At 36.1% G+C, this 20869-nt stretch overlaps 1 protein-coding gene across 1 annotated transcript in view; it reads left to right on the top strand.

The window, feature by feature from the left end:
• The first annotated feature begins 2348 nt into the window (after positions 1 to 2348).
• The window catches only part of TRAT1 (T cell receptor associated transmembrane adaptor 1), a 30632-nt gene continuing 12111 nt past the window's right edge, over positions 2349 to 20869 (top strand). The window contains exons 1-3 of the mRNA XM_065875873.1: positions 2349 to 2451; positions 10564 to 10674; positions 18379 to 18415. Of these exons, the coding sequence (XP_065731945.1) occupies positions 2349 to 2451; positions 10564 to 10674; positions 18379 to 18415 (251 nt within the window). The remainder of the gene's footprint in view (positions 2452 to 10563; positions 10675 to 18378; positions 18416 to 20869) is intronic.

The raw sequence follows: 20869 nt of genomic DNA, 5'->3' as shown, positions 1-20869 counted from the left end.
TTATAATGAGGATGAAAATTTGTGCATGGGTTTTTAAACTGTTTATAATTCTGTCATTTGTGAATTGTCTAATTACACTTTTGCTTATAATTGTGCTAATAGTATTTTTAATATCAATATGTATAAGCCATTTATAAAGATAATAGATATTTTAATTCCTGTGAATTTGTTTCCCAGTGTTTTGTTCCATGGATTTTAAAACTGATTGATTGGATTAATCACACAGGGAACATAAACTGATGTATGGTTTTCACAATTCTCTTTATCTTTTCCAGGTACATATATTAGCAAAGAAAAAAAACAATTGTTCCAGTTTTGCTAGTGCCCTGCAAGAAATGGACTTAGCAATACTATGAACAATTGCTATGAGCTGACAGTCATGGGGAACTTGGCAAGGGTGGGAAGGCCAAAGGCAGTGAATATGATGTTCAACTATTTCTCATTAATTAATTTTAAATTTGGAAGGGATGATAAAATTTCCTTCACAGTATTTCATAGTTTATGTTTAGATCCCTTCAGGTGCTATACAGGAGCTCCTCCATTGTCAGTTAAGACCTACGGTTCCACAGAAGAGATAAAATGTATACAGTATTTGCCATTAAAGCCTCATAGATCTTAAAAGCCAAGAAACAAAACCAAAAATCAAAAATCCTTAATGTGAAAGGAGAGACTCAGATTATAGTATTTTTTACATTAGATAGGTGAAGTAAAAAAGAAAATAACTGTGAACACAATGGAAAAGTGAGATTATTCCTAGTTGAGTAAAACAATGTATGAAAAGAAAAACCCAAGTCTTTCCTTTTCTCCTACGTATATGCCTTGTAGTCACTGCATCAATAAATGTGCCAGCATCCTACTTTCTACTGTGCTTCTGCATTCACATAAAATCAATATTAGCTAAATCAAAGGCAAAAACAACTCCTTTGGGCTACCATTAATTTAGTTTAAACAATGATTCACAATTTAGTTACACCTCGCTGTTTTTCAAAAAAAGGATTTTCATTGTCTTTTCTCACTTTTCTCTTCCCGTGAGCCTCAATCACCTTTTGAGAACAATGAAAGCCTGTCTTTTAGAGACTAGATAGGACTGATTTATGAACCATCTTTTAAACTCAGATGTTCTTTAAATTAAAAATAGGTCAAAGACAGTGTTTCATCACTTAATTTAGGTAACATTTGACAGGCGATTTCAAGAAAACTTGACCCAGGAATGTTTGCCACTTAAAGGTCACAGCTCTGAGAAATAAATATCCACAAATTGCTAGTTAATAATACATAAATAAATATTGGACTCTTTTCCAGGCATTTTTTTTCATTTAATTTATTCAGCATTCCTGAATTAAAAAGAAGAGAGAAAAAATTAACAGGCCTTCTTAAAAACATTAAAGAAACATAGTAGTTACAGTATTTTGTTGGATGACAGTTTCCACACACCCATGCCATCTTCAGAGGCTCTTACCAAGGTGCTTCTCCAATAGGAAACAATAAGTACATATACAAAATGGAGCAGCTACATACAGATAAAGAGAGGTTTGTCTACAGCAGGGAATTTGGCAGCACTTCAATCCCAATAGGATTTCCCAAGTTTACCAATTCCAAGTTTAATTATGAAAGAGACAGAGTCTAGTACTGGAGGAATCATAACATACTGTCTTAAAATCTACCCTCCATCTCACTCCTGTATGTCCACTTTCCTCCATTAAATTCAGCAGGTATTGGTTAAGAGGAATCGTGATGTACTAGAAAGAGGGGACCTTCATGTCACACAGGTGGGGATCTGAACTCCAGTTTTACAGCTGGCTTAGTGTGAGGGTCAGTGTTTTGCAGAAAGTCACACAGCTAGTAAGTGACTACACTCCTCTTTCCCTATACTGTTTGAAAACAGATGTTCCAAAGCTTCACATTGCCATTGTCCCTCTCCCCATCATGGCCCCTCCCTGACACACATCATTCACTTCTCAAATAACCTTCTATTCATAATAGACACATTTAAATTTGGCAGTTTTCAAATTTTGCATTAAAAACAGTATCTTAGGGCTTCCCTGGTGGCGCAGTGGTTGAGAGTCCGCCTGCCGATGCAGGGGACGCGGGTTCGTGCCCCGGTCCGGGAAGAACCCACATGCCGCGGAGTGGCTGGGCCCGTGAGCCATGGCTGATAAGCCTGTGCGTCCGGAGCCTGTGCTCCGCAACGGGAGAGGCCATAACAGTGAGAGGCCCGCGTACTGCAAAAAAAAAAACCCAAAAAACAAAAAAAACCAGTATCTTATTTACTTGAAAGCCTGGGACTAGATTTGAGAATCTCTTCCAGTGATTAGTCCACAACTCTAATGCCTTTTACTGATGGGATGATGGGGATGGACAGTGGTGGCAGAGGCTGTGTGGACAGTGACAACATGCCACATCAAAGAGTCATCAAGCATGTGCCTAGTTTGACACCAATCGATCACCACAGTAGGAAACATTCATTTTATGAGTAGAATCCATGGGGATTGTAATATCAGAACTTTCATGTTGAACTTTCTAGGGTGCCTAAAATAAATATATACATTCATGGAATGCAAAGAAGAGATGGTCACTGCTCTGAGAGAGTTTACAAGCCAAGAAAGAGAAACCATCAAGGAAAGCCATATCCTATATACTATAAACTCACACACTTGTCTCAGTTACAGATCCTCTGAAGGAGAAATAGTTAAGGCATTATATGTATTGCTTTTCTATTGTTAATTGTTTAAGTAAAGGCTCCTGTATGAATCAAACCTGCCAGCAGAAAGACATTACATTTGCTTAGCTGGGTTTCCTTCCAGAGTACATGTAATTGTGAATTCCAAAGACAGCACCTGCCAAGAACTTTTGGCTTTAAATGAGTCAGAGGTCTTATAATTAAACTTACTACTATTAGCCCCTGGTAGTTGAAAGCTGTTTAGAAACTGAAATCATAGTTTTCCTAGCTGTCATTGCCTCACTAACAACTTCCTGATGCTTTTGGCTTTTTAACAGTACAAATAGTTAAATTAAAATTGTGTAGGAGTTCTTTTTAAATTGATAAAAGCTACGTAAATGAAAGTAATTGCAATTAATGAATAATGATACTAAAGATAGCATTTGTCAGGCAAGAATTTTTAGGTACTTTGCACATGCACTATTATAAGAGGGACTGTCTGTATTGAATAGATACCCACATGGGGCTAGAGTACTTTCTATACTACATATGGAAAGTAACTGGGTAAGGGGAGGTGCAAAGTATGTATGTGAGTGTGTGTATGTGAACATTTACACAAATCTACCATTCAAGTTGAAAGTCTCCATCATTTAGCTATTCAATATCTTCTTATCTCTGTGTGTTTTGTTTCGTTTATCAAGATGGGGGCATTTATTGTTGTCAATCAACAAATTATGAAAGATACCAAGAATGTGATGAAATACAAAGCTTCTAAATGAAAATCTTCCTATTTGTAACTCAGATCACATTACAAAAGAAAAATATCTTGGAAAGCAGAAGGGTTAGAAAAGAATCACAGACTCCTAGAAAGAGAGGAACACTGGAGACCATGCTAAACCAACCCCCACGTTAGAATTCAGCCTGTGTTTTAAAAGGCCTCCAATTGATTATGTAAAACAAATTTACTGTTACAGCAAAGACAAAACCCAGCCCTAAAGGACTGTGCAGTGTAGTCCATGTTCTTACCTTGGAGTTGCTGACATATTTCATGAAAATTATTAGGGACTTTCCTAAAGCCTTTAGTGTAAGTGTAGTCTTATGATATTGGTTTGATTATTTCTTTGTAGCTGAGAGAAAAATTGTCTTCTTGTAGCAATTAATGGACTAATACAACTTTTCAGTGCACCCTTTAATTAAAAAGGAGAAAGGAAAATTTCTAATTGAAATATAATTTTTGCGAATGATAGGATAATTTCTAGCTAGAATTAGTGTAATTTTTTAAATGAAATTAGGGCTTTCTGCTTACTGCCTTGAAGTATACCTTTTTATTTTTTAATATTTATTTATTTATTTGGCCGTGTCAGGTCTTAGTTGTGGCATGCGGGATCTTCACTGCGGCACGAGAGATCTTTCATTGTAGCACACAGGTTTCTCTTTAGTTGTGGTGCAAGGGCTCTAGAGTGTGCAGGCTCAGTAGTTGCGGTGCACAGGCTTAGCTGCCCCACTGCATGTGGGAACTTAGCTCCTTGACCAGGGATTGAACCGGCGTCCCCTGCATTGGAAGGTGGATTCTTAACCACTGGACCACCAGGGAAGCCCTGAAGTACACCTTTTTATACTGTGCTATATTTTATTTACCCAAACCACAGTATATACTAAATACTAGATGCTGTGAGAAATGGAAAAAAACTAAGTATGAAGGAGATTGATTTTATTAATTCTCCCAAGGGTAATAAATTCTAGAGATTTGTTATAATTTTCTATGTATTTATTTGCTCTCTTACCCTTCCCTCAGAAAGAGTGGTATTAGAAGTACACAGAACAGTATAAAGGACAACCAAATACATCAACACAAAGAGAGAATAAGGAGCAAGGTGTACGATTAGTTCACAAATATGAGTAGCATATAATTCCTAGAGACTTAGTTAAGATAGAGTGTGTGTCAGATGATACGCAAGGCCAGACAGATGACCAGTGACAATATTCACATGGATTATAAGAGTAAAAATGAACGTGTTCTTGAGGAGATCCTCAGCTTCTTATACTTGATACCAAGTGATGTATTAAGCAATATCTTCTAGTCCATAGCATCTCTATAATTAATAAATTCAACAGCAAGTTTCATACAGTTGGTTCTTTTTCTTAGAATGAGTTTTATTTTGCTCTGATAACAAAGACAGAAAATGTAGAAATGGAAGAAAACAAAAAGAGCAACAGAGAGTTAATTTTTATTTTCTGGCTACAACCTGAAGTTTAGTTCTCTGTTTCTATTTTAGGCAGGTCATCAGCTGAGATGGAAGCAAGTTTGATATTCCCTTAAGAAATCTTGGGTACATAACTGGCACATGTCCCAGTACAGAAATCATCGAAGCCACCATTTAGAGGTTGATCCAGGGAAAACCTACAGGGAGGGTCAAAAATCTCCTCCCAAAATCAGTTTTGTACCCTTTAAGCATGTGTATAAATGAATGAACAAATTCCTAAAATATGTCATGGGGATTTGATGCAATAATTCTAGACTGGACTATTTCTAAAGCAAGGTTACAAGTCACCCAATTTGGCTACAGGTAAGTTATCAAAACATCCATCAAATTCTTAATTTTAAGCAGTGCAGCTTTTTGGTCAATGTGTTGTGTTCTCAGGTAAGTTATACTATACTACTTTGTATTATGGTATATAATTTCTAGGCTGAAAATAAAAAGAAATAATAAAGAACATCTACCAAAAACAATAATTTGAGTTTTAAGTGCAGTAGTAAATCTTCAGTCATTCTCTCTCTGACAATGGCTAGACAAAACAACAATTTCATGAGGTTACTCTTGGTTTATGCTGGTAGAACCATGTTGAGAGCATACAGGAAAACATCCATTTTTCTGTTCTCATAGTAGGAGAGTGTGCATTTAATATGTCAAAACAAACATATTAGGTCTTTAAGGTAAAGGTTGAAGAAAAGAGAATGGAAGCACATCCCCATTTCATGCTTCTCAAAATTATTATGTGGTCTGTGAAGAGATTGTTTCCACTCACCCTGACTCTTACGTTTTATGCAAGCATCCAAGTTTTATGCAAGCATATATGTCCTAGAGTTGCAATAGACCTCAGCTAGTGTTATTTTCTAAATTTCTTTTTCTGGAGATTTTAATGACACTAATCAAACTTCCCAAAGACTGATTTTTCTAAACAAGAAAATAAAATTTTACCTTTATAGTTGTTATCACCCCTATAAATCTAATCAGATAGCTAGCTGTTAGCTCCAACTTCCCTGTACCAAGTTTTCTAGGAAACAAATAATAATCATTAGATTTGTTTGGCAATATAGATTCTGGGCAGAGAGAATTAGGTTGTGGTTGATGAGTAGTTTCACCAAAGCTACAGTGAACACTCTCCTCACAGCGATCTGTTTTCCACCTGCTGGGAGATAGATAGATCCTTTCTCAATAGTACTAGAGACAAATGTAGCAGAATCTTCACTTGGTCTTTTCCTGGGTTGTGGATGTGTCTAGATGTCATACTTGATCAGAACCTTTCTGTTGGCCCTGGTTATTACATTTATCCTTCTTCATCCACTCTTCATTTACTTAGTTGGCACATGTTTAGTGAGCACCTACTTTGTGCTGAATAGGTTGCCAAAATAATAGTGGGAGTCTTACTAGTAGTAAGATAATAATAATAACAATAGCTACCATTTATTGAGCATCTATTAGTAAGAAATGCTATTCTACAAATTTCATTATATGTCTTAACAAATACCCATAACAATAGGTATAATGAGGAAATTAAAGAATGAAGATAAAGATCAATAAATCATTCTTTCTGTCCTTTGGGTAGCTCACAGTCTAGTGAGTGAGTTCTTCAGAAAGAAGGTACTTTTGAAGGATGACTAGGAGTTTGTCAGATGGCCAAGGCGGAAAGTATTTCAGGAAAAGGGGCAAATAAACAGACATAAAGGCATGAAATGGTAAGTATGGTATCTACTGAAAATTGCAAGTGCTTCAGAATGGTTGAAGCATGGTATATTATTGGGTGGATATAGTAGGTAAGTCCTAAAAGACAGGCAGGAAACTTAAAGTAACATTTTGCAGAAATTACTTATGGTAAGGAAAGAAAAGTGTTACATCCTCTATGTTTAGGGAAGAGATAGGAGCAGGTACCTTCTCCTGAAGGACCTATGTCACAGGCTCCAAAGAAAAAACAAAGGGACAACTTTCTCCAGAAACCATGGAGGAGAAGAGTGTATGGGGATCATGTGTGTAAAGATAGTAGCTGGGTTAAGAGTGGTGCTTGATGGAGCAAGGATTAATGGAAAGAGCTATCAACATAAAGTCAGGGCCAACTGAACTAATAGGAAAAGAGGCCAAATTGACCTGAGCAGGGTCTGCTTAGTATTGTGTTTTAAAATATTGGCCTTCAAGACACCAAAATTCTTTGAAATGTGCATGTCCTTTGATCCAGCAATTCACCTTCAGGAATTTTTACCTTAAAAAAAATTAAGGTTGGGTGTATAGTTTTAGCTAAAGCTAGTCATCACAAGATTTCTTATATAACTAAAAATTAGAAGCAACTTAAATGTCTAACGATAAGGGATTGATTAAATAAATTATGGGGGCTTCCCTGGTGGCACAGTGGTTGAGAGTCCGCCTGCTGATGCAGGGGACACGGGTTCGTGCCCCGGTCCAGGAAGATCCCACATGCTGCGGAGCGGCTGGGCCCGTGAGCCATGGCCGCTGAGCCTGCGCGTCCGGAAATAAATAAATAAACAAACAAACAAATAAATAAATAATGGAAAATCCATACAGTGGAATAGACAGCAGCTAAAAGAAATGGAAGAATATTTTGCTTATAGGAAAAGACTCATGCTATAAAATTATCAGGGGAAATGTAAATAACAGTGTAGTCAGTATAACTAAATCCTATGCCTCCGACCATAACAACTTCTACTCATAAAATAATAATAAGTTTGGAATTGTATGAACCAAGGTGTTCACAGTGATTGTCTCTTGATAGTAGGATTAGAGTTGATTCTTATCTTTTTGTTTTGCTTATCTGAGTTTACTAATTGTTTTTAACTTTGAACATACATGATGTGTATAATAAGTCTGGCCTCTTTGTAGCAATTAAAGTTCATTTATTTCAGTGTCACCAAACACTGACTGTAGAGGGTGAGTGATGAGAGTCTACATTTGGCTGAGTGAATAACCTAAAATGATAGTTGTAACATACCACAGTAGAAAATATAGCGTGCACTCAAATTGCTTTAAAATGTGAATGAACTTAGAACTGTATCTAGACTGTGGGTCCTTAAGGGACATACACAAGGAAAAGAAAAGAAGAAAACTCTTTAATAATAGAATCATTAATTTAATCATTACTTTAATAACAGAAATCAGAAATTAATAACCCTATACTGTGACAGCAAAGAGGGAAACTGAGACCCATCTGGCAAGTGAGACAGCTTGCTGGCCCGATTGTTCACCATGATAGTTAAATCAACCACCTGAAAGGGGTTATTATCAACAGGAGGTGGGGAACAATCGAGCTCTGAAAGTTTGCCTTAAAAATTTGCTTTAACCCAGCAATTTTACTCCCAGGAACCTTTCTCCAGATAAGTCTACATACATGGAAAATGTCTATCCAATGGAGTTTCTTGCGTTATTGTTTGTAAGAAAAATGTTTTAAAAATCAGAATGTCCATCTTAGAGAATTGGGTATATAAATTATATTACAGTAACACTATGAAATTCTATGCAAAAACTGAAAATAACATACTAACATGGTAAAAATCCCCCAAACACAGTGGTGAGTTTTTTTAAAAAGGCTAATAAGTGTAATATTAGTGTCCCATTTATGTTTTAATAGAGGACCTTAAGTGTTATTCTATATTTGATGGTTGGAATTTTTAAAATTTATACTCAGCAGGCACTTGTTTTTTAAATAAACAATTAGACAAAAATCAAATCTAAAAATATGTGCAGTATCATATAACTAGAATTTTTAATATATTTAAAATAGTTTATTATATTATAGAATCCTGTAAGTATTTATGGGATTATGTTCATGATGATAAATTAGGTGCCTCCAAATGTTAGTGTTTTTAACCAAATTAATTGGTAGCTCTATTGCAGAAGATAAAAGACTGCTCAAGTCTTCTCAGTTTTCTAATACTTTATGAAATATAAAAATTCCCTGAAAGAAAATGAAACCACTCATTTCACTACCATTATCAGTTAACTTTTCCCATTTATTAATTCTTGAAAAATTTTTATAAATCCTGTAGTATATGTCTGGCACAGCAGAGTAGAAGGCAGAAATGGTCCTATTCTCTGTGGAGCATATAGTATTTTGAACATCTAACTACATGGTACAAAATTAAGGAGGTAGCAGACATTAGTAGACAGGTGTTAAAAGAGACACAAACTAGTTCAAACAAAAGCAATGTATAGATGAATAAGTGATATGCAAATTATATGCATATATGAATATGTACATCTATATCATAAATAAATATATATTTAATCACCACTATGCCTAACTATGCTCATTTAAAAATAAATGATGCCAATAAATAAATAAAGCAACTCAAATACATAGAGGGCAGTTCAACCACCACTGCAATGTTAAGAATTCAAAGAAAATTAACAACTCAAACGTCAAATCTGAGATTCAGAAAATAAGTAAAATAGAGCAACACAAAGAACATCTGGATTTAGGGAGTCTTTATTTGATGGTTTAAAGACAGGCTATAGGGAAGTAAAGCTAATTTCCCTCCTATTAAAGATTTTGCCTCTTCTGCTTTTTGTGTTTAACGTATTTGGATTTCTTTGAGAGGGCTTAAAATGTTCTAGGCAGCCACAGAGAGAGAGTTGGGACTATGAAGGAACATAATCTCTATTGTAGCTATTTTCACATTGCATTTCTAATTATATGCTCACACATTCACATCCCCAACTAAACAGAGTTCCTTGAGGGCAAAGATTCTGTTTTCTTTACCTTTGATTCCCTAATATAGGGCATAGTTCCTGGCACAGAAGAGATACTGACTGAATACATAAATATATAGCATTATACAATCACAAGTTATTTTTCTGGGGTCAGTATTCACATGGGTACATGACTACTAAGATAATTAGCCAAATATTATATATGTATGTAACTATATCTCATATTTTATAATATATTTACAAATATATTTGTAATTAGGCTAATTATCTTAGTAGTCACTTATATACGTGTAAAGATTGCCATAGATAATCAAGGGCAACTGACAGGCAATATCCCACAAAACCCCCTTTACAGCTCAGGAATGAAAAAAGAGGCCTTCGCAGAGGGGAAGAGCAGAATCAACCCTCCATTATCTGCTCATGGAGCTCTAAATAGTATGAGAAAACTCCTTATGGCCAGTCTTGACAAAACTGGGTTACTATTATTCCAGTATTATTGTTTTATCCCAACACACAGTGTCCTACAGTACTGGGATTAGTAGAAGGTGATAAGTGATTCTCCGTAATAATGAAAGCATGGATTCAATATGACTACAGACAAAGGATTAAAGAAACGGGAAAAGTATAGCCTATTATGACTCTGCATAATATGGAAGTTCTTAATTTTGAACCAAAGTTTTTATAACCTGTCACTATTTGTCAAATCTTAGTAGCTAGACTAAAAATGTCTTCCATTTCATCTTTACTAAGAATGTGGGACACTTGCTTCCTTTTACCCAGGCGGGAATTTGAATACCCATTCTGAAATCTGTAAAAAGCCTTTGGCTGTCAATGCTAACTAATTTCTTGACAGAGATTTGTCCTTTGTTGTGAATAAACACAGTGGTTTTAATTGTGGGAATACCTAGCTCAAAACAAATGAGTATGCAGCTACTATATTAAGCGTGTGTTTTCTTCTGTTCACAGAAAACTCTGAATGCCACTTTTATGTCTGGGCAATTCTAGCCTTCTTGGGTTTAGCTCTGACTATATCGCTTATCTTCAACATTTCCCACTATGTGGAAAAGCAGCGACAAGGTAAGACATTTTCAGAAATAGCCATATGAAACCTGCTTGAGCGGATATTGAGTCACTGGAAAACCTACAGAATAGGACGATTTTATGAAATGTTATTCAATAAGATATTTTTATCTGTAGAAAATCTATTTGGTACTTTTTTTTCATGCTGAGGGTTCTCTTAATTTAAACATGTAATCATGTTAGAAATGCAAACAGAATCCCAATTTTAGCTTTATTTCTACTAGAGGGTATAGCGTAGGAAGGGATTATCCTGGGAAAATGTATTTTTCCATCTTCCTCCTCCAGTTGAACAACTCATGAAATTGTAGCCTATTCTGGAGCATCTGTAAAGGTTCTTTCTGGTGTGTGATGAGAAGAGTGAAGACTAGGTCTTTAAGGTTCCACACAAGTCTATTCAAACTTCTCAGCAACAGTTGGCCTCTAGAGTGCAGCAGGCTTGGTTGGGATCAGAAGGGAACTGGAAAAGCAATAGACTGAACCACGGGCTTTTTATCAAACACTCCCAGAGTCTAAGATCTGCCACCGACGGCTTTTCTTTCCATTAAGCTGGGCAGAAGTATTAACCCCGTGGCTTTCACCCTCTTGTGCCGTGATTGAATTAGTGTGGTGCGCATCAAGTGGCACAATATTTGCACACTGTAGGCACTCAACATGGGTATGTATGCTGAATACAATGACAGGTGAATGGAGGAATGAAAGTTCAGCTATTTCTTGGAGTGCTCTTAATATTCTAGAACCAAAAAACTCTTGGGGGCAGGACATTTAAGTGGTAAACAAATAGAAAAGAAAAGGTAAATACATTTTCTTTAAAAAATAAATAAAGCAAAGTTAACAAAACTAAGTTAAGTACATGTGTCCAAGTAAAAGTACATGAAGCTAAATTAGAACAATGTTCAGATTCCTGAGAGAGTCCTTGATCCGCTTAAGAGTGTCTTAAGTGTTGATAATGCTAATGTAAGGTATGAAGAAGGCATTATTGTCATACAGATTTGAAAAAAAAAGATGAGAGTCACTAGCAAATGAAGTGACATGGCTGAGGTCTCACATCTATTCAATACCAAAATCAAGGATAAATGCTCAGTTTTTCTAATTATCTGTTTAAAACAGTTTCCACCAGCACATGCTACTTTTACACTGTTGACCAAATGTCCTCAGCCAGAAACCCAACACTCTTTTAGGCTCTCTATTATATCATTTCTATGCCAAAGATGAAATTCCAGGTAAGCAACACATTTTCATTAGCAATGATTTCAGTAGTTATTTTTTATTTTCAAATATTTTTCAGACTAACAAACTTTATATGTCAGGGCAAGATGACCCATCAGACATCTTCTAAAAAGTTTCCTTCCTTTATAGAAAGAAGAGAGCTAAGAGTAGCACTTTTCTTTGTGTAATAGCTTAAGATGACTACACTTCAATTATTTTATTAAAGTATTTTATGAATGCAGATAATATTGTCACCTGAATTAGTAAAAGGTGAACTGAGATCTGTAAGAGATGAAATAATTTAAGGTGGGAACCAGGACAAGAATTTATCTGAGCCAGTACTTCACTCTTGCTTGATTCCGGCCGAAATCCTCTGGAGATATGTATGGGGCCAGGGAACAAGCGGTTTTATGTGTTTAATGTAAACCCAACTGTTTAACTTAAATTTTATTTAGCAAATTTGACCTATATACTTTCAACCTAAATAGTCCTTTTTTTCAGCCCTATGATTGCATTGAATTGTGGGGAATATGTATGTTTAGAATCACTTTTTATCAATGTGATCAAGACCAGGGCTGGTCTAATTTTACTGACCTATTACTTCTGCCCAGAACTATTTGGCTGTACCAGTCTATTACAACACAAGGTGAATAGGTTTTCCAATTCTCATTTTTGGTTGTTTGTGTATTGGAATTTATTTACCCATATTCATACCGTTTTGCTACCATACAAAGTTTTGGGGGGAGTTATTTGCTTGTGATGATTAGTTGACCACTGTTAAAAGACAGTTGCCTAACTAAAAAAAAGCAGGCTTTTCTTTTTTTACAAAGGCAGATTTTTTTTTTTTCTTCTTTCTAATTGTACAAACCCAGGCATGCTATACGTGACTCTATTGCCTAAAATCAACAGAGTGGGAAAGAACGCTTAAAAAAAACAGGAAATTGTGAATGACATTTATTGACGTACTTTTAAAAATCAATTTCAGTTCCCTCAATTGTTTTTAAAATCACGGCTTTTGAAGTCAAGCTGACCTGTATTAGAACTCTGTTTTCAATATCTACCTGGGAGAACTTGTCTGAGGAACGTAACTTCTCTGACTTTCAGATTCCTTATCTACAAAATGTGGGAAATACTATCTAGACCATGGAGTTCTTGTGAGAAGTATGTAGATACCTTAGCACAGTAATGAGGATTTAGTAGGTGGGTCCTGGATAGGGTACAGCCCACGTCACTGTTCCTGGTGGCCCGGGTGCTTCCTTCTTCCGCTCCTTCCACAAATGTTTGTTAGAGGTTTATTATGGCTTCATTTAATTTTAATGTCTGTTATTTCAGTGAACATTAGTTTCTCTGGCTTTTTCACCCCTCCCACCATCCTTAAACTCTCTAAGCCCTCTCCAGCTCTCATCCCATTTCCTGCCCCCGTCTCTTTATTATTTAACATGCCTGTACAATAACCTGAGTTTTAGTGATAACGGTTGTGTTCAAGTCTGTGAACATACAGGTTCATTTTAGAGAGTTTTCTGTAGGCTTCCATGGAGTTGGTTCTAAATATTAGTCTGTCTCCAATTAATTTATCTGAGCAGTAAAGAGCTAAAGACTTCTCGAACACATCCCTCTTCTGTACCCTCACCGACTCCTTCATGGTGATCCTATGCCCTACAGATGCATATGAGCCCAGCGGATTGCCCTGCAGCAGAGCCCTGCCTCTCCCTTTCTAAGGATGGTGAAAAAGACAGAGACGCCAGTGGGAGGGGGAGAAAAAGACACCTAGAGAGAGGGGAGTGGAGACATGCCAGAGTGCTCCAGTCTCCACCACAGCCCCCTGATGCTCAGGCCCCTCACTACTGCACTGCACCATCACTCCCACCAGCCAAAGACACTACGCCCTTACCCAGGTCTGAGCCAGGTCCCACAGACTCTGTCTGACTACTCCAGGCAGGATGAAGTGTCCAGCAGGGGAGTCACAATTTTCAGCACTGGGTCAAGTATAGGGATGGAGTGTTATCTCATACCCTCATGTGCACCTTCCCATCCTTTTAGGACACCCTCTTTCCCCCACACCCCACCCCACCCTGAATACCCTAGACCTGCAATCTGCTAGGAATTATGGTACCACCCACCTCCACCACCGGGACTTGGGTTGGGTCATGGGTAGGCTCACCCCCGAGCTCATGGATCCAGAAAAAAAACAAAAGAAGACTGAGACTTCACTCGATCTTTACTCCTTAGGCGGAGCACACGACCCTGGGTCTTGCACTTTATAGATGTGCAAATTTAAGATTAGCCTTGGAACAGTGTTTGTTGTTGCCAAATAAGGCCCTTTGTTCTTATCCCATCTCCCCTTTTTCTCTCTGCAGTCCATTCCCAACCACTCAAGTATTACTAATGACCCATCCTTTCTACCTCATAAAAGCAAACAGCACTGTCTGTCTTTCTCACCCAGAGATTCCAAGTGGATTTGGGATTAGCTCTGCAAACTGTTTGACTCCTTTTCGGTCCTCCTGAAGACTCCTCACTGCTTTGTTTCTCCTGGACAGACAGACTAGAAGAGATTGCATCATATTAGCCAGTTTTTCTGCCCCTTGGTCTGTGTACACAATGCCCCTGCACCTGGCCTTATGTAGCTTTTTATTTCTATGTCTTTGTGCTATTCTTTGTGGCTAAGAAACTTGCAAGATATGACTCCACCTTGGCAAACAGTTAGTGAGTAAGTTTTGCAGGTGTATTAAATAGCTTAAAAAAGAAAATCTCTATCCCAGCAACAATGCAGTATCTACACATTCAATCAGATAGACAAGATAAGCCACTCCTTGATGTTTTCTGTAGCAGGGCTAGGTAGAAGCTTTGAAATGGAGTCCTCCTTCCCCCAAAATAAATCTTTCATTTGTATGTGATTCTTTGTCCAAATCTGTTCTTTAGTAGGATTATATTTATTTCTTTTCCTGATAGGAATGCATTCACTTTTTCTTCCTTTAAGTCCCCAAAATATTCTTTATCTAATCTTTCTTCTCTGTTTTGAGAAGGATAAAGAACTGCATGGTTTGCTCATACATCAAAGTCCTATCAGTGTATCTCCTATTTGCTAGAAAATTATGGCACATATTTCACATTAAAAATGTATCATAAAATTTGTATTATGGAGTTCAAACCATGTGTTCTTGTTTCTTGTTGTTATGTATCGCACATGGAAGAGTGAACACTATAAAGGGGAAAACATAAAAGAAAATGTTAGCTCACACCCTTTCAACCATGAACCTGACCACAGTGTTTATATCTGAATCACAAGAGAGGATTATGAAAACTCACCCAGCTTTTCTCACACAGAGTCTTGCAAACATAACTGCTTTATAATAAAATAAAAACTGTGTTTGATTTTATTAAATATAACTGAAATGTTTAAGTAGGTTTTAAATCATGCCAGTTACTTTTAAATAAACCTATAAGGCCTGAGGACAGAGCAAGCTCTTTTCGGGAGCCTGAGCTTGCAGACCTTTCTCCTTTGCCGTAATCTCTAAACCTTTGACTGCTATACCTCTATTGAAAGAGATCATATTCTATCACACTTCTTATGGTAAGTATTGTAAAACTAAAACCACGCAAGTACTGATTGTCCCACTCCAGATTATACATTTAAATGTTAAGAGTAATGTGATGTGGTGACCTCGAACTTTTAAGGTTCCCTTTCAGGGTGCTTCTTCAATACAGTTGGTTTTGATGTGTAATATCCTTTACCCATTACTTATTTTCTCCTTCTTCACATTGTTTTAGTTCCCTTTCATTCCACCTAAGCATCACATTATTATATTGTAGCCTTTATATAGTTGTTTCTCTTTCCTTTTTCACACAAAGCTTTTTGGTCTAAATCTTTTAAGTATTTATTTATTTATTTGCTTTTCTCTGCTGCTAATACATTGAACTACATTTTCCTTTTCCTTCTATAGAACTATCCTTTTACATATTACAGCAGTGTATTTTCCAGGCACCATCATTCATACTCTAAGCACCTCCAAATGGAAAATCCACATTATCTTTAAGAACTATTGGTCTGTTTGGAGAAACATTTTTACTCCATACCTAGTTTTTTTTATTCTATTTAAGTACTGTCATTATTTTTTGTTTGTTTTTATCTTTTCTTTGAATTTACTACTCAATTGGTGAAAATCTTCTTGCGAAAGGTGAGATTTGATTATTTCATTTCAAATCAAGCTTTACTTATAATTTTTTTATCTTTCAAATAGCATTTAAATTATATCAACTACTTTTCAGCTAATCCATTTAATGAAGAAACTTCGCAATTCAAATCAGCACAATTAAACGTGGCTTGCTGCACGATATGGATTTAGAAATATAATAGTGATAACCAACTTTGTCATTTTCTAAAATGTTTTTACATAAATTATTTCATTTATCTTCCACATCTACTCCATGATACAGGCATTATTAACAGTATTTTATTGATAAACTAAGAATCAGTTTTGCAATGATTTTCATGTTCATTTGCAATGAAATGCATTGAAGAGCTGGTACCCAAATCCAGTGTCTTCTGATTCCTAACCCTGAATTTGTTCCATGATACCTCAGGCTACAGGTGGGCTAAATTCTTGTGTATGCACTTTAATTCCAGACAAATCTGAATAATAATTAATGACCTGAGTATAAACATGTACTTCATATAAAAAGAAATCAATACATACTTTATATTTTCCAGTTAACAATTCTCTAATCTATATTAACTAATTTTTATTCCTATGCTTATTGATATTTTTTACATTTCTCAAGCTTTCTGATTTTGCTGGGCTTCCATTAACTTATGGATACTGTGCAACAGTAGACTTCTCTAGGTTTCTCCCCACATCCATGTTGCATTCATATTCACAAAACTAGTCCGAAGGTAGTTGAAAACAGCTGCATCTTTTAGATGCAGTCCACGGTAAGACATTTACTGTGGGCTAGAAGAAACATATTTCTGACAGATCCCAAATGGGATTCATCACTTTCGGTCCCATAGCTGCTTGATGTTTGTGCTTTGCAAAAACTTCCCGCATTTGGTCCTTTACAGAATTCTTCCAAACACATTGACACATGACATATCCATTTCGCCCTCCAATGTGGTGATTTTAATAATTTGTTTGAAACATTATTTAATAATGTTTCTCTAAGAGTTAATGACCTCTCTGGAGAATAACAACTCTGTCACACATAAATCTAACTAAAAATAGTCTTTGTAGTTGTTTGGTGACTTGCTCAATTATTGGGAAACATTTTTGTTAGTTTCTTACCAACACACAGTGTTTTCCATATGTTAAAACGGAAAGATCACCATTTGATTGCTATTGTCTCTGAGTCACTGTCAGAGACTTAGATAATACTGGGCTTTACTTTCATATGATAGCTTTTGCAAGATTTTGGTTTTTATTTAACGCCAGGTTTAATAAAATGCAATCAAAATATAATAAATATCGTATTATATACAACTATTCAGTTCAAAGAAAATTTATTGAGAAACCAGTAATACACACTGCTTCATAATTTTGACCTTAATTATTAAAACTGAACTCTGAATTTCTCTTAATTTTCCCTATTGCCTCTCTAAAAATTTCTTGAAACTATTTTTTTCCAATTTTGAATACACATATTTAATTTGAAGTACAAATACTTCCTTTCATTTGCCTTTGAACCACCACCTCCAAGGTTCAACAGTGGATACTTTGAGATTTGACCCCTACTTTTTTCATGATTTTACAATCTTACACCAAATCTCCTGTCAGTCTGGTTTTTGCAGACCAGCATACTGTTTCCCTTAAAAGCCATTCTACTGTTTTGATTACTTTTAGAGACTGTGTTGCCAACCTTTTCTAGATTTCTTCTCTCTAGAACCCTTATCTCTCCTTACCTCTCTATTTTTACCATGTGGGTGAAATGTAATCATGACCAGAGGAACTTCCTGAACATTATTTTTATGATGTTGTCACATAGCAAGAAATGATAATGGGCACTCCAAGATTAGATAAATAAGTAAATAAATAGAAGTGTCTTCTAGGGACTTTTTTTTTTTTTTTTCTTGATAAGGAAGAAAAGCCTAACCAAACCAGCAAGGGCAAATAGGGAAATCTGTCAGAAGGAAGCAGAGGTGTTGCGTAGAACCTGAAGGCAGAGAGTACAGCCAGGCCCCACAACAGGCTGGAACCACAGAAAAGGCAGGGATAGGTTTCCAGTGTACTCTGCTTGGTGTTTCCCTGCATGAAATGGCCACACAGCTGGGCTCTGCATTACTGCCAAGCTGCACCATGTTTTCATTCCAGATTACCAAGAGAGAACCTGACTGGCCCAAATCAGAGAATAACCTTATCCCTAGTTCAAACAGTGGTGGTCAAGTGGCTTGATTAAAGATGTTAACTGACATTGAGGCTAAGCTCCCCTCAGAGCATGCTCTAGAAGGTTTAAGACATGTACGCCAAAATTTCTTTTAATTTGTCTATTTTGAATATCTTTCAGATAAAACATACACGTACTCCGATGACTACTTTCCCAGGTATGTAGAATATGAGTCATAGATTATGATTCCCAAGGAGTAAGGAGAAGTAACTAATGTTATATTGTTTATAGGTTTGGCTCAGGAATGTTTCACTTGGGTTAAAATAAAATGAAAAGTGAGTTTTAATTACTTTTATTTCCACCTGAAGAATAATAGTTAGAATATTATTATCTGCCCTAGTTACTTACTCATCCTGAGTCAGTGAGAGAGCTGGATGAAAGACGAAATGAAACTCTAACCCGGTATCTACAGAATCCTCATTAATTTTGGAAGAAGATATCCTAGATTAGGATTCAGTTCAGGTTGTAAAAATGTAGTCTAATTAAATATAGAATTGTGTGGCTCTTAAGAATTCAAGGTAGTAAGGAATCTGGCAATATTGATACAATTTAAGACATGTATGCACACATACATAAACAAGGATGATTTGTGCTGTGCCATTTTTAAGGGTATTGCCAATAAATAACTCTAAAATAATATGCAGTTATAGATATAACATAACTTAATCGCTTATACTTATTAAGAATGTTGCAGATAAATTTGTGTCGTATAAAACTTTTTTTAAAGAAGGTTTATAATATAAAGCATAGTAAAGAAGTTTCATTTTCTTGGACAATATATTCTGACCCAAATGTATCATTAGATTGGAAATTTCTCTTTTAGGATTAAAAAAAATCTAAATATAGAAAATTTCCTAGAGGATTCTTCAAGACCTTTTTGAAATGGTAAACTGAAAGGCTGAAAAGGTCTTTCAAAAACACAAAGCTTTCTCACTGTACAGGGTAAGACTGCAAGCTTTTTATTGGCCTCTAAAATGTCCTTTTTTAAAAAACAATTCTTCTCCGTGTGGAAATGTCTCTGGAAGATTCAGATCTGGGCTACAGGCAGACCAACACAAAAAAGACAATCTATATTTTATGACTGTTTTTAACACTGGATTCTATAACATGAGATAATTTAAGTCATTAGTTCATTTCAAGAGTGATTTGCTGATTTGGTTACAACAAAAAATATGACAAAAAGAATCCTACATAACCATGTAGAAGTTAATCTGACGATTGATTTGATACTTGTCATTTGAAAGGCAGTTAAGATGCAGTGTGATAGAAAGTCTTGTGATACTATCGTTCTACCAAAGACTGGGTTGGTGGTTTTTGGATTAGGATGGGAAGAATCAGAAAGAAAAATTGGTAAAACACCCATCTCAAAGCAAGCAGGCTCTTAGCTGCAGGGAAAATTCAGAAAGGAGGCTTGTTCTTTTATAACATTTGTTCCTTCAATAAATATTCATTCAACAAATAAGCATTTGTTTAGACAACAGAGATACAAAGATGAAAAGATGCGATCCTTCCCTCAAGGATTTAATAATCTGTTATCTACTGTAATAAATCTCCATTTAGGCAAAATTTGAATATACAATGCAGATTGTATCTATTAAAAAGAGGCTGGCATATTAATTCACAAGCTTATGTATGTACTTCACAGATTGTCTATTTCTCTGATTATGTAGTTTGGGAGCCAAAGTCACCTTTATAGGAGAGCATGGAGGCTTCAGAAAAAAACGAATGAACTATCTCCGGCCATTAAGAAATAAACATTAAAACAGCAGGTGGAAATAAGGGCTATCTTTCTTAGGAAGGGCTAGAATTGTGGATGCTTCCTCAGTCCTTAGATGGTTCAAAGCTGGGTAGAAGGGAGGCAACTTCCCTCACACTGGGTTCCCTGCTGCACTGTCCCCCTGCTCCTACTCAGCATTGGTTTAGGTGGGAAGCTATGCTGGAGGGGAAAGAAATTTGCTTCTCTGGTCTTATCTTCCTGCTTCCCCAAATCCCTGCCTTCCTACATTAGTAAGTCAGGAACATGATCACTTTAAGGACAGCAAAGCATCTATATCTAATAGAAAGTTAAATATACAGTTCCTGGTATTTACCCCTGGGCCACTTTATTTGTCCTTTAAACGTAATTCTACACAATTCTTGTCTTTTGATCTGTGTTAAGAGGATAATGCAGTGAGAATAGCATTGGTTTGAGGTACAAACAGTCCTGGATGTTAATCACTCTTGCAATTACCAGGTCTGTAATCTTGGGAAAATGAGCATTGCTGAAGTGGAATTTTATCATCTGAAAAGTATGGATTATAATATAATACTGTACTTACAAGGGTAGCTGACTGATTTTTTAAAAAAAAGGCTAAATGCTTTATTAGGTGAAAATTAAGGTCTAAGAAAATTCCCACCTGTTTGAATTATATTTACCCCTTAATGTAGGAAAGCAGTGCAGATTTACACTAAGCTTATTATAGCTCCTCAGTGTTCAGAATCTCTCTCAAGGACTTAGGACAAATCCCCACCTGTTCCCAGGGTTGAGTATCCTGATGACAATAGAACTCCTGGGTAGCCTTCCCTGGTGCCTCAGACTTCCAAGTAGATATGCAGATGAGACCCTCACTGT

This window comes from Phocoena phocoena, chromosome 4 (assembly GCF_963924675.1).
Source record: "Phocoena phocoena chromosome 4, mPhoPho1.1, whole genome shotgun sequence".
In the NCBI taxonomy this organism is placed as follows: Eukaryota; Metazoa; Chordata; class Mammalia; order Artiodactyla; family Phocoenidae; genus Phocoena; species Phocoena phocoena.
Note: the sequence above shows the minus strand (reverse complement) of the source record. Positions and strands in the feature narration are given on the sequence as shown.